Here is a 14,892-nt window from a genome sequence, read left to right as displayed (position 1 = left end):
ATTATAACTACACACAGATCATACGTAACGTTAGCTAGCTAAAAGTACACTAACTCGAAATGAAAACGACTGACAAAATTAGAAACGTGTACTATATGAGAATATAGCTGTATACTTGGATGGACACTTCTAACTCTTGGTATAGATTTAACAATTTCATGGTCCCTGCAACATCACTCTACTTTTCCACCGGTAACGTTCTAGTCATTTTATTAAATGTTTATAACCTTCCAGATGGAAAAGTAGAATAAATCCAGGGCTTTTGATATGGGAAGAAATAAGCTAGAAACAGAACAGAAGCAACAAAATGTATATTTGTAATGTAACAATTGTTGTAGTTCGTTTATTTTTTATTTGTTTAACTAGGCAACTTAGTTAAAAACATTCTTATTTACAATGGCGGCCTACTAAAAAGAAAACGCCTCCTGCGGGGGCTGGGATAAAAAAAAAAAAACATTAGCAAAGCAGCAACACATGGCAACACAGAAAATGTCTCTAGTAATGAATGACTGATGTAGTCTGGATAAAAACACAAGTTAGCCTACTGTACCTGTGGATAGGGTTGCTGAGACCTACTGTACCTGGATAGGGATGCTGAGGCCTACTGTACCTGTGGATAGGGATGCTGAGACCTACTGTACCTGGATAGGGATGCTGAGGCCTACTGTACCTGTGGATAGGGATGCTGAGGCCTACTGTACCTGTGGATAGGGATGCTGAGGCCTACTGTAACTGTGGATAGGGATGCTGAGGCCTACTGTAACTGTGGATAGGGATGCTGAGGCCTACTGTACCTGTGGATAGGGATGCTGAGATCCACTGTACCTGTGGATAGGGATGCTGAGATCCATCTGCTTTGTCTTCCATCTTCTCCCTCTGTTGCCATGTTGAACTGGTACTTTCATCAGGTTTGAGACTGCTTATTTTAAGATGATGCCCACCTTTCACTCTTGTTGAGCTTGTTTCACCGTCACACCCCCAGGTCACTGAATGTCTGTGGTCCTGTCAGCCACTGAGGACAACTACAGCTCAGAGACACAAATACTTCTGTCAAATATTGATGTCAGCAGCAGGACATGGATTCACCAGGAGGGGGCAGCACTGGTGATGGAATAATGAGAGAGAGAGAGAGAGAAAAACAGACTTTATTGACAGTAAAATTACAAAAACAAGTGTATTATTCATCCCAGCAGTTAACACATGTTAAAAACAACTACATCCACTGAAGAAAAGTGTTCAAAATACAAAATATTCCCCTTAAAGAGCCATATTTTTGTTTTTAAGGACACCGGACCTCATATTTAAAGACTTTTGGAATCCACATTTAAACTAATAAGAAGTTATATTTTCTGGGGGCAGAAAACACACCGCGTTGTAGAAATGACCCAGGCTTAGGTTGGACACCAATCTGCCTGAACCTGGTCATGGCTAGACGGGATACAGTTGATGTCTGATTGACGTCAGACGTTGATTTCTTTTTGCATTTAAGTTAACCCTAACCCTTTTCCTAACCTTAACATAGTAGGTTAGGATAATCGGGTTAATTGTCCTAACTTGCTGCATAATTTCTCCTTATCAACCTGCTACAAAAAGTAAATCCTGAGCTGCGTTTGAATACCCCATACAGGCTATTCCCAAACTGGGATACGGGCAATGCCGTCGGGGGTATGCCAAATAAAAACGTGTTTTACATTTTCAAACTGTCCATTTAGATTCTCCAATAGGGCTGTACATTTGGGTGGTGTTTTTCCCCTCGCCTGAATAGCTTCGGTTCACTGCCAAAAATAAAATGAAACCATCTAGTGTTCAGCGAAATAATGTCAAATAAATGTAGCCTAGTGAAATAATGAACATTCAATTACATTAACCGTTACTCTCTCGCGGGAATTCCACTAACAGTCCATTGCCAAACTATTGTGGAGGACTTAGCCACATCCGCAGCAGCAGGAAGAATTGTGATAATGCTGGGGGAAAAGGCCCCAAAAACGATACAATGTCTTCATCAAACAACACTGTTTCACGACGTATCAGTGACATGGAGATGTTTTTAAACAATTACTGCTTCGCATACAAGCCAGTGAATTCTATGCGTTACAGCTGGATGAGTCAACAGACGTGGCGGGTCTGGCACAGCTCCCGGTAAATGTCTGTTACGTTTATGGGGGGTCAATTAAGGAAGACATCCTCTTCTGCAAACCACTGGAAACCAGGACAACAGGAGAGGATATTTTTAAGTACTGGACAGCTTTGTGACATCAATTGGACTTTGGTGGTCAAGATGTGTTGGTATCTGTACTGATGGTGCAAAAGCCATGACAGGGAGACATAGTGGAGTGGTAGCGTGCGTGCAAGTGGTTGCTCCCAACACCACTTGGGTACACTGCAGCATCCACCGAGAGGATGATTGACAGCTTGAAAGACATTTTGGACACTACAGTGAAAATGGTTAACTTTGTTAAAGCAAGGCCCCTGAACTCTCGTGTATTTTCTGCATTATGCAATGATATGGGGAGCGACCATGTAACGCTTTTACAACATACGAAGTGTGCTGGTTATCAAGGGGCATTTTTTTTTAAATTGAGAGACGAGCTTAAAGTTTTTACTGACCATAATTTTCACTTGTCTGACCGCCTGCATGATGGTGAGTTTCTCACACGACTGGCCTATCTGGGTGATGTATTTTTTGTACAATTTGATGAACAAATAAGGTTTTATATGTAAGATGGCTAAATAAAGAGCAAAATTATTATATTATTATTTGTTCCCTGGTCCTGTAAGAGCACTTTGTCACTTCCCACAAGCCAGGTTGTGACAAAAACTCACACTCATTCTTATGTTTAATAAATGTATCATATAGAGTGTGTGTGGCAGGCTTACAATGATGGCAAAAACAACATTTGAGAGTGCACTGACCCTGGTGCTAGAGGGGGCAGAGCTGGAGGTTGAATGTTTGAAGGGGTACAGGACTATAAAAAGTTTGGGAACCAGTGCCGCATACTAACATACTGTATAATACTTAACTAGGGTGTGTTCGTAAATTTAATCTGGAGTGCCAAATTTCGGTCCGGGCGACAGTAAATTCAGAGCGTTGTCAGATTGCCCATTTGTAAATTCAGAGCGTTTCGCTCCCGGAGAGTTCAGAGCGCACACTGGACGCTCTGGCCAGGGAGTAGTAGGGTTGATCAGAGCGTTCTGGCCTCACAACGGCAGTCAAGCTCCCAAGCTAACTGACTAACGTTGGCTAGCTTGCTACAGTAGCTACTCCCAGACATAAATGAGAGAACACCTCACTCTGGCCATTTTATTCACTCTAGCTGAGCTGGTTAGGCTGTTTTCATGTTATCCAACTCATTGGTGACTGTAGCTGTGCTGCTGGCAACAACTTAATAACGCCTTTTCGCCTAGGATTACTTACACCGGCCATATTCAAGGGGTGTTCAGCCTTCGTAAATTCATCAGTTATTCTGCGCTCAGGCACACTCAGAGGAGAGTGCTCTGAAATCAGAGTAGACAGCCAGAGCAAATTTACAAACACACCCGAATTAACAATGTCTATTGAGAACGTGCAACGACTATACCACCTAACTTAGCTAAGCATGATGTGAGTAATCAAGCCAATGAAGGTTGGGTAGTTAGATAGCATATAGGGGTGGGTATAGTTTGTGGAACGTTCCAACAGGAATCTGTTCCAAAAACGTTGTAAATAACAAGGTTGCCAACAAACAACGCATATAAAGTTGTATAGCGGCAGAATGAGATACCGGGTGGGGACTGGCCTATTTCATTAAGTTTTTCACTCACCATGTTTATTCTGAATAAAGTATTTCCTCACTCTGGTAGCCTGTGGACAAACATAAAGAATAAGCTACGTGGTGAGTTGATGCCTATTCGCCAGCTAATTAGCTACGTGAATTGACCATGCTACTTTGAACATGTTGTTTGTTGACAACCGTGTACTTAAAGTCTTTGGAACAGATTCCTGTTGGAACGTTCCACAAATTATACCAACCCGCATATAGTCAATTTACTGTCCAATTGAACGTATTTGAGGGGGCTCCCGAGTGACGCAGCGGTCTAAGTCACTGCATCTCAGTGCTAGAGGCATCACTACAGACCCTGGTTTGATTCCAGGCTGTATCACAACCGGCCGTGATTGGGAGTCCCATAGGGCAGCGCACAATTGGCCCAGCGTCGTCCGGGTTTGGGTTTGGACGGGGTAGGCCGTTATTGTAAATAAGAATTTGTTCTTAACTAACTTGTCTAGTTAAATAACCGCTAAATAAAAAATATATACATTTGTAGCCAACTTCGGTAGCTACTAACGTACTGTAATGATATGCTATGTGGTTCGTAAGGATAGTGCAGCTAACAAAATGTCATTTTGTAACTTATTTCAAAAGTCTCTACATTGTTCAACAGTTTCTTAACATTTGTCATAATTATTAAAAACAATGAATTTGTATCCTTAGTCGCCTGACTTCGGCTACATATTTTTCCGCAATTTTCTTCAAATCTGATTGGTATTCGGACACTAAAAATGTAATAGAACTCAATAAGGCCTATAGAGCACTCAATGACATGACCGCCTATCAAAGTTAGCAAGAAATACACTAACACTATCGCTTATTGTTTCTTTCAACATAAGCATGTATTATTTTAGGATAAATATAATATATCGGCTTAACAAAACACATCTCAGCGTGTAAAAGAGAAAACCTTTTGTAGACTTTGTGGCCACCGCCATAGTGGGCCTAGTTGGGTGTTTATGTTTTTACCTGACGTTTATTAGAAAGAAGTTGAAAATCGGGCTATTATCTTCACGTTTCGTTGGGATAAATAAAAATGGACTCCTAAAGAATGTTACACCTGACTTATAAAATATAAATATTATTAACCTACCATTTCTCCCGCTGTCGAGAAGCCTCAGCCTACATAAAATAGTTGTCAAATGTACCTTCTTCTTTGTCTTAATGGCATTCGCAACAATTATATGTGCATTCCGCCACCTACTGTACAGGTGGATAATAATAATATTTTTTAACAGGTATCCATCCCTACACTGGCTCAGAAGGATCATGTGATTGCGGGACATTTCCAGGCGACAGTAGTCCTTACACTGCAAGGAGGCCCAAAAACGTATCGGCTGCGGATATAATGATGTCCAGCTTCTTGGACACTTGTGGAGGACATTTAATAACAGTGGCGATACATTCTACAAAATCCACCTTTTTCACAATAAGTGTATCCAGATCACTTGATTGAAGTATAACATTTGCAACTGGTTGTGGTGCATCTTCTTCAGAACTGTGGCCTCTTGCCCCTTCAATGTTCTTCACCGCCTCCACAAAAGAGATTTGCTTGACACCTCAACTCTTTCACCCTTAACATTGTTATCCAAAAAAAGCGTATTCCAACAAAGAACGATTCATCAGACTCATTTTAAACAACAATCTTAGCACTTTTTGTTCCATTCTTGGACTGTTGTCAACTCAACTGTCTCGTTAACTGTAACCGACGCGCTTTCAGCTTCAAACGACTCTTTAAAAAACAGTTCTACGTTTTCTAAGAGCCAGAGTATGTAGTTGTGATAATTGTCATTTTTCTGGTGTCAAATAAATTAAAAACATCTGGAAATAACAACACATCTGATAAATCTTGGCATATGCCACAAACTTTATTTAAAATATTTATTCTGCATTCAAATGGTTCACCAAGTTGAAATGTCTTCAACTCGTGGTTAAATGCTGTTAACATACCAACAAACAGACCAGAAAATGTACAGTATTCCTATGATATTTTTTGTCATCCCTGCGACAGTTGTAATCACTCCTTTGTTCCTCCAGGTGGAAGCAAAGGTCTCTGTGGAGCTGATGGTCCTAAAACGTTGTCAGAAAGCAGACATGACGAGAGTGAATGAGCTCAGGGATGAGTTCAGAGGTACAGAGACCCAATGTGAATTATATTTAATGCGTTTATGATATGAAGAGATTGGTTTTGTGTGTATCTGAAGAGCACAAAGATTAAATGCCAGAACGTATTTTCTCTCAACCTGCTCTTTCTACACCTCTCTCTCGCGCCTCTCTCGCTCTCTCGCGCCTCTCTCGCTCTCTCTCGCCTCTTCGCTCTCTCGTCTCTCTCGCTCTCCTTTTGCTTTCCATTTCCTCTCTATGTGTTCATACTTATTGTAGTTTATTTGGGAGAAATCACCACAATTAGAAATATTGTTCATTCAATGAGTTGTATTTATTTTTTATGTGTTAATTAATTTTTCTATAAACAATTATTTTAAAAAGTATTTAATGATGAAGTGTTACATATTTATTCATTAAACTGAGATATGTTGCATCCATTTTTATACAATTAAAGAATGCAGAGATTTTTTAAAAATAATCAGAAGTCATTCTTTACATTGTGCATCTTTAACAAAGATGCAATACACTTTTCTCTCCTGTACTGAAAAGTTGTGTCATTATGTTTATATGAATGAGTCCTATCAGCAATAATCAGTATATGATAACAGTGCTATAATCCCAAACACAGTAGTTCACATTTAGTTGTATTACAGCCTGAATTCAAAATGAATTATGTTTTACAAATCTACACACAATATCCTATAATGACGAAGTGAAAACATGTTTTTAGAAATGTTTGCCAACTTATTGAAAATGAAATACAGAAATATCTCATTTACATACGTTTTCAGCCCCCTGAGTGTTAAAATCACCTTTGGCAGCAATTACATCTGTGAGTATTACTGAGTAAGTCTCTAAGATCTTTGCACACCTGGATTGTACAATAGTTGCACATTATTATTTTTTTAATTCTTCAAGCTCTGTTAAGTTGGTTGTTGATCATTGCTGGACAGCCATTTTCAAGTCTTCCCATATATTTAAGTCAAAAATGTAACTAGGCCACCCGGGAACATTTAATGTCATCTTGGTAACAATTACAGTGTATATTTGACCTTGTGTTTTAGGTTATTGCTGAAAGGTGAATTTGTCTACTGATGTCTGTAGGATAGCAGACTCAACCAGGTTTTCATCTAGGATTTCACCTGTCCTTAAAGCTGCATTCCATTTACTTTTATCCTTATTCTTTTACAATGACAAGGATACCCATAGCATGATGCAGCCACCACCAGGCTTGACAATATGAAGAGGGATATACAGTTATGTGTTGTAATGGATTTGCCACAAACATAATGCTTTGTACTTGTACTTTCTATTTAATTTCTTTGCCACATTTTTTGCAGTTTTACTTAAGTGCCTTATTGCAAACAGGATGCATGTTTCGGAATATTTTGTATTCTGTACAGGCTTCCTTCTTTTCAGTCTGTCATTTAGGTTAGTATTGTGGAGTAACTACAACGTTGTTGATCCATCCTCAGTTTTCTCCTATCACAGCAATTCAACTCTGTAATGGTTTTAAATTCACATTTGGCATCATGGTAAAATCACTGAATGGTTTCCTTCCTCTCTGGCAACTGAGTTAGGAAATTACGCCTGTATTGTAGTGACTGGGTGTATTGATACACTATCCAAAGTATCCTTAATAACTTCACCCGACCTCAACCCAGTTGAGATGGTTTGGGATGAGTTGGACCGCAAGGTGAAGGAAAAGTAGCCAACACAAGTGCTCAGCATATATTGGAACTCCTTCAAGACTCTTGGAAAAGCATTCCTTGAGATACAGTGCCCTTTTTAATTATTGGGACAGTGAATAATTTTTTATTCTTTTGACTCTTTATTCTAAAAGTTTGCATTTGAAATCAAACAATGTCACCTTTAATTTGAGGGTATTTTCATCCATTTAGGAATGACAGCACTTTTTGTACATAGTCCCCCATTTTCTAGCTAGAACACCTAGGGCTCTATTTTAACAAACCTTAAGCGATGGGAAACCTAAGCTCAGGTGGTAGCGCTACACTGTAGGTTCAGGGGTCAGAAATACTTTAGCTATTTTCACTATTTCTAATCAAACAAAATGACATGGGGAAAAAACATAACCATATAGCATTTTTCAGGGAGATTTTCTGAATAACAAGGCCCTCAAAGAAAGGCCTTATATACTGGATGTAGTATATTGTCATAAATAATACAAACTGTACGGCTAATAAGGATTGTGAGTGCTTTTATCGGTGACTTTCAACGTGGCCATGTGCAATGCCAAGCATCGGGTGGAGTGGTGTAAAGCTTGCTGACATTGGACTCTGGAGCAGTGGAAACGCGTTCTCTGGAGTGATGAATCACGCTTCACCTTCTGGCATTCTGATGGACAAATCTGAGTTTGGGGGATGACAGGAGAACGCTACCTGCCTCAATGCATAGTGCCAACTGTAAAGTTTGGTGGAGGAGGAACAATTTTCTTTGCTGTTTGAGCATGACAATGCCCCCGGGCACAAAGCGAGGTCAATGCAGAAATTGGTTGTTGAAATCTGTGTGGAAGAAATTGACTGGCCTGCACAGAGCCCTGACCTCAACCCCATCAAACACCTTTGGAATGAATTGGAACGCCAACTGCAAGCCAGGCCTAATCGCCCAACATCAGTGACCCACATCACAAATGATCCTGTGGCTGAATGGAAGCAAGTCCCTGCTGCAATGTTCCAACATCTAGTGGAAAGCTTGGTAGCTTAGTAGCTTGGTAGCTTGGTAGCTTGGTAGCAAGTCCTCAAAGTATGAGTGAATTCACTGTCCTTTTAACCAAATTCAAGAGGAAATGCAACCCCAACCTGAATGAAAATTTCTTAGCACATTGCTAGTAAAAAATAAAAGACCGGAACACACACCCAGATACTAATCTAATGAATTTGAATGTTCTGACCAGACAACATGGATGTTCCTGATAACCAGTCAACCCAACATACAATTTCAACCCAGTCATTTTAAAAATACATCAACCAGAAAACATAATGCAAATAATATCCATATGTGCAGCTCTTTAAAAACTCTTGGAAAAAAACAAACACAACAATTTAATTCACACAGTAATATACATTTAGTCAATTAATGCTTTCATGTCTTTCAAGTTTGGTGTCTTTTCAATCTAGTGTGGGTTTTTATTTTATTTGCCTGTTCTTGGGGAACATTTAGTGGGTGCTCATGATTGGTGTCTTTTAGGTTCCAGTTGTTGCTAGTCAACTCCCAGTGGACTCCCCCATGAGTGTCTTTCAGGTTCCTGTTGTTGTTGCTAGTCAACTCCCAGTGGACTCCCCCATGAGTGTCTTTCAGAACCCCTCCTAAAGCCCACCTGTTTCTTGTTGGTTGTTGTCAGTGACTCTCTGTTAGTTCCCACTTCTGTTTGAGCTACATTATTTGGTTCTTGCTGGAAAACGTAAGTGGTTGTGATTCTGGATGACCAAATTGCTAGCAAGATTGACAAGAAACATCCATGTGGTGAATTGTAAATGGCTGGTTTCAGCTTGTTTCATCATTATTGATACCGTTTCTTGTTTTAGGTGTTTTGACTGATTTCACTTTAATATGGGTAATATTTGCTAGCTGTCTCACCAGCAACAGTAAAGATGTATTTGATACAAGGGCTCATTGTTCAAATGTATTTGTTTTCAAACATTGGAGACTAAATATAGTTTACATGCTGTCAACAATCTAAGCCAACCCTGTCAGTTATGCCCCATGGTTGCTCATTGATTTTGTTGTTGTACAATGAACCCATGTGTTAAATATTTTAATCTTAATTTAATATAATTTTAAAGTATGCTTTAAATGATCTAATATAATAATTGCCATTTGAATGTAGACATTAATAAATGCATTTCTGTATCTTCCAAAATCTTTACAATGGAGTAGCACCAAAATGAATGTGCAGAGGCTTCAAAACAGCGCCCCCTGTCAGTTGTCAAGGGGTAATGCATATCTTTGTTAGAAACTAGTCAATGAGGAAAGTTTTAGCAGTATAATAATTGACCAGTAGATGGTGGACTTGGTACGTAATCTATGGACATGTGACCAGACCAGAGTCCCGTTCAGCAGGGTGCAACGTTTAGGAACTTAAATATAGTATGTAGTAAAAAGAGCATGCCTCTCTGACGTGTAGAATAAGGAATCAATTCTGCTTTATTGATATGATTTATATCTGCAACTTTTGACCAAGTTTGACATCTGAATGTGGCCAGAGGCTCTTTCACTATAGTCTCCCTGTCCTTGTCTCCTCCCCTACCGCTGCACTGATTGGCTTAACAGGTGAAAACAATATGGTGGAAGGAAGCTCATTAGACTGGCTTAGCTTTCACCTGGTCAACTCTTCCAGATCAGTGAAGGAGAAGACAGATGTTTAGAAGACTGAGAAAGAGCCCAGGTGTATTGGGTTAGTGTTGTGTAGTGTAGTGTTGAATTAGCACAGGCTGCAGCTCCTCTAGGCCGGTCACACATGTTTATTGGTGGACCCTTAATTGTGGAGGACGGGCTTGTCATGGCTGGTCAAGAATTAGTGGAATGGTATCAAATACATCAAGCGTATGGTTTCTGTGTTTGATGCCATTCTATTTGCTCTGTTCCAGACATTATTATGAGCCGTCCTCCTCAGCAGCCTCCAATGATTTATACCCTATTAGATGAATCTCATGCATTCTGTCAATCACATGCACACACACCAACAAAACCCTGTCTAAGGCTGTCTCTCTGATAACTGGAGGTATTTGCCACCTGTTCTACTGTAGTCAATGATTAGTCCTAGTTAGTTTAGTAACAAAACCATAGACACTGTTTTGATAAATGATGGTGATTTATGATCCAACCCTACATTCTGGTGTTGTCACCACAAACAGGAAGTTAACAAGATATGAGTCCAAATGTAAACAGTAACATTCACTCTCTATCCTAAAGTGGCAGAGAGGTGTCTTGTCCTTCTAGATTCCATGTTAGCTTAAACATAGTAGAGAACAATAATGTACTAGACAGGAAATGTCTTTAATCTCGGTTGAATGATTTATTGAATTAGCAGGAAGAACACAATGTTTATGTTCAGAATGATAAAAGCACAAGAAGCAAACATATTGTATATCTGATAAACATATACAGTCATTTTAAATGTATTTGAAGTGTAAAACAACAGTAATTGATTGACAGCGGCAATTGAATGATATTACACCCCTATTCTACACATCATTGTTTGACAAATTAATTATGTGAAAGCTTGTGTAGAGGACATGACTCGGTCATGATTGGTTGCTCATAGTCATGTGATGAGGAAGCCCCGCCTAAAACTTCAAAATCAGTGTCAGCTCTCGGCCCGAAAGGGAATTTCCTCTTTGTCTAATTAAGACGTTGGCTTCTCCTGCGGGAGACTCTGGTTCAGATCACTATCTTCGTGTGTGTGAATGTGTTTGTATGTGTTTCTCTCCTAGCTGTAGTTGAGTACAATTCTATCAAATCAAACCAGTCTTCAGAACATCATTAACATACAGTAGAGTTCATTAATCAGCAGTGCAGAGAAAGTACCTATGAGAAGCCTATTTCTCACAGATCCATTGTTGTGAAAAGGTACAATCATAATCCCTCCATACTCCTTGACCTGACGACATGTATATTTCCACACAGTTCTGGTCTGTCCAACCATCAGGCTCTCCACTCCACCAATACCTGTAGTAGAACAACACATAGTTAGACTGACCTCTATTTCAGAACCTAGAGTATGAACAACACAGAGTTAGACTGACCACTCTCTCAGAACCTAGAGTATGAACAACACAGAATCAGTCCTACTTCTTCCACTGTGGTCAGTGTTATTATAGAGCAGTAGTCTCTTACCTTGGGGTGGTCAGTGTTATTAGAGCAGGAGTCTCTTACCTTGGGGTGGTCAGTGGTATTAGAGCAGTAGTCTCTTACCTTGGGGTGGTCAGTGTTATTATAGAGCAGTAGTCTCTTACCTTGGGGTGGTCAGTGTTATTAGAGCAGTAGTCTCTTTCCTTGGGGTGGTCAGTGTTACTATAGAGCAGGAGTCTCTTACCTTGGGGTGGTCAGTGTTACTATGGAGCAGGAGTCTCTTACCTTGGGGTGGTCAGTGTAATTATAGAGCAGTAGTCTCTAACCTTGGGGTGGTCAGTGTTATTATAGAGCAGTCATCTCTTACCTTGGGGTGGTCAGTGTTATTAGAGCAGTAGTCTCTTACCTTGGGGTGGTCAGTGTTACTGTGGAGCAGGAGTCTCTTACCTTGGGGTGGTCAGTGTTATTATAGAGCAGTAGTCTCTAACCTTGGGGTGGTCAGTGTTATTATAGAGCAGTAGTCTCTTTCCTTGGGCTGGTCAGTGTTACTATAGATCAGTAGTCTCTTACCTTGGGGTGGTCAGTGGGGTTCCGTCCACCCATTTCCAGGTCCCCTCAGTAACAGAGTCAGTCAGACCAATCCAGGCAAAAGTGACTGATTCAAACCCATTGATGAATGTCTGTTGAGGAACAGAAAAAACATTGGTACAGTTTAACTCATTTATGTTTTATTCAACCGGGCAAATCAGCTGAGAACAAATTCTTATTTACAATGACGGCCTACACCGGTCAAACCCAGACGACGCCGGGCCAATTGTGCGCCGCCCTATGGGACTCCCAACCAATACATGTCTGTCTCTCACCTGTTCCTCTTCACTGTTAATGATCACCAGATCTGCTCCTCTCTCCAGACAGTCCTGTCTACTCTCCTTCCAGGATTTCCTCTCAGTAGAGAGGTAGTAACAGCTGCAGCCAAACCTTCTCCATCCTTCAGGATAGGACCCTAGAAGTTTGACATTTACCATATGTGTTACTTGAATGACATTTACTATGACTTTGACACTCAAATGTTATTTAAAATAAAAAGAACATGGCCTCCCGGGTGGCGCAGTGGTTAAGGGCGCTGTACTGCAGTGCCAGCTGTGCCACCAGAGACTCTGGGTTCGCGCCCAGGCTCTGTCCTTGCGGAGATGGTGCAAAATCCATCAACACGGTCGGTCCCTGGGATTGGGCTGGCTAACACGAGTCGGTTTGCTTGGAAGGAAAAGGAGTTGGAGCCTTTAGGACGGGAAACTTTTGGAAGGACAATTTTGATGGGGATTCTAAAGCTGACGGTGAAGGACGTGTTTTGTTTCCAAGGCAACTCCAACGGGAGGGAGCATACGACGTGGCACTACATACAGAGGAGAAACACGATGATATCCTGAGAAGGGCAAGAGCAGTGGGAGGTGAGAGGCCGATGAGCCACTATGAAATAACAAGCCTGGCGAGGAACAACATTAGGGTTGTAACTGTCAACATTTACAACCCATACGTTAAGAACGAAAAGGTGAGGGCCTTTCTGGGGAGATACATGGATAACGTCTCCTCAGCAAGGCACCTCAAAGACTCCCTTGGGTTTTGGAATGGGAGGAGAGGCTTCCAGGCCCTCCTCAGGGAGGACCCAAAGGGACATGGTGGCTACCTCCATCCTCCTGCTATGTTCTCCCTGGGGGCTGACAGGGGGACGTTGTTTTATGCACGTCAGCCTCCATTTTGCAGGCGCTGTATGGCCTACGGCCACATCCTCGCCTCGTGCAGCGCAAGAAAATGCAGATTTTGTGGATCTGGGGAGCACAAGGCGAAGGATTGTGACGAGCCTAAGGCGTGCCACGGGTGTGGCTCGTTAGCACACCTGTGGCGGGGGTGCCCGGCTTGTCAGAGGTCATACACGTCTGTGGCTGGGGGGGGGGGGAGCAGGAGCGGGGGAAGAAGAGGAGGGGAAGGAAGCACGCCTCATGACCAGAGTGGGAGGGTCGCAAGGAAGGAGGAGGAGCAAGAAGCGGCGGATGGAAGAGAGAAGGAAACGGAAGTCACGGGAGTAGGAGAACCAGGAAAAGCGGCAGAAGAAGGCAACTGAGTGGAGGAGCATGAGAGAGAAGAAAGCGAGGGAGGGGCGGTGGAGAAGGAGACGGTGGAAGAGCAAGTGGAGTGGGGGAAAGTGCCCTGGTGGAAGAGATGAGAGGTATGGTGGAGTAACTGGCGGGGGGGAGGGTGGTATCTCTCCACTGCCGCCATCACCAAAGAAGAGAATGAAGAGGAGGGTGCGATTGGCCGACAATGAGAGGGAGGGGATGGTCAAGAGAGTGATGGGGTGGGAGAAACCTCTGGGTTGCTGCTGGTTTCCCCAGGCCCTCAACTTATGTTGGGTGGGGTCACACCTAACGAGACTCAGGACTGGGTACAGGAGGAGGTGGGGAGTTTTTTGTTTGGGGACTCAGCCTCCCCTATTTTTTTCCAAACCAGCTGCAGCACTGGGGAGGGGTAGGAGTGTGGGGGTAGACCCAGTGTGCAGGGCACCTCGGAGCCAAACACTATTCCTGCATCCTGGGTTGGTGAGATGGAGGAAGAGGGGGGGATGTCGGGAGTACGGATGGTGTTTTCACAGGTAGATATGGAGCAGGGGAGCATCAGGTGAGTCTCCTGTTTTTGTTTTTTTCTGTCTGGGTTTAGTATTTGAGTGTATTACATGTTTTTATTTTATTCTTTCATGGGGTCTAATTTTACTTTTGTTAGTTTAAATGTAAGGGGTTTAAGGGATTATGTTAAGAGGAGGGCGGTTTTTAGTTATTTGGAGGGTGTGGGGTTTGATTTTTGTTTTTTACAGGAGGTTCACCTGAGGGATGGAGGGGATGTTAGTAGGTTTAAGAGGGAGTGGGACAAGGGGGAGTCGGTTTGGGGTATTGGGGGGGTGCACTCATCGGGGGTAGGGATTTTGTGTGGGCACAGGGAGGTAAAAGTGGAGGGTTCTTTTGTGGTGATGCAAGGGAGGGTTATAGGGGTGGATGTCACGATAAGGGATTGTAAATTTAGATTAGTGGTGGTGTATGGGCCACAGGTGGTGGCAGACAGGAGGGAGATGGTGGACTGTCTGGCGCCCCTGTGTGTCACAAATAGGAAATTAGTGATA

General features: G+C 42.0%; 1 protein-coding gene across 7 annotated transcripts in view; it reads right to left on the bottom strand.

Annotated features, from left to right (window-relative positions):
- Nucleotides 1–14,892, bottom strand: part of LOC110534593 (fibronectin) — a 65,017-nt gene that overhangs the window by 15,462 nt on the left and 34,663 nt on the right. Inside the window, exons 11-13 of one of the 7 annotated variants that reach the window (XM_036954125.1) lie at nucleotides 12,587–12,726; nucleotides 12,294–12,403; nucleotides 10,909–11,600 (exon numbers count right to left, since the gene is read on the bottom strand). The exons of the other annotated variants lie outside the window; for them this stretch is intronic. Of the exons in view, the coding sequence (XP_036810020.1) occupies nucleotides 11,471–11,600; nucleotides 12,294–12,403; nucleotides 12,587–12,726 (380 nt within the window). The 3' untranslated portion in view covers nucleotides 10,909–11,470. Of the gene's footprint in view, nucleotides 1–10,908; nucleotides 11,601–12,293; nucleotides 12,404–12,586; nucleotides 12,727–14,892 lie in introns of those variants that run through there. 7 annotated transcript variants of the gene reach the window in all.

The sequence above is a fragment of the Oncorhynchus mykiss genome, chromosome 19 (genome assembly GCF_013265735.2).
Source record: "Oncorhynchus mykiss isolate Arlee chromosome 19, USDA_OmykA_1.1, whole genome shotgun sequence".
Lineage (NCBI taxonomy): Eukaryota > Metazoa > Chordata > Actinopteri > Salmoniformes > Salmonidae > Oncorhynchus > Oncorhynchus mykiss.
Note: the sequence above shows the minus strand (reverse complement) of the source record. Positions and strands in the feature narration are given on the sequence as shown.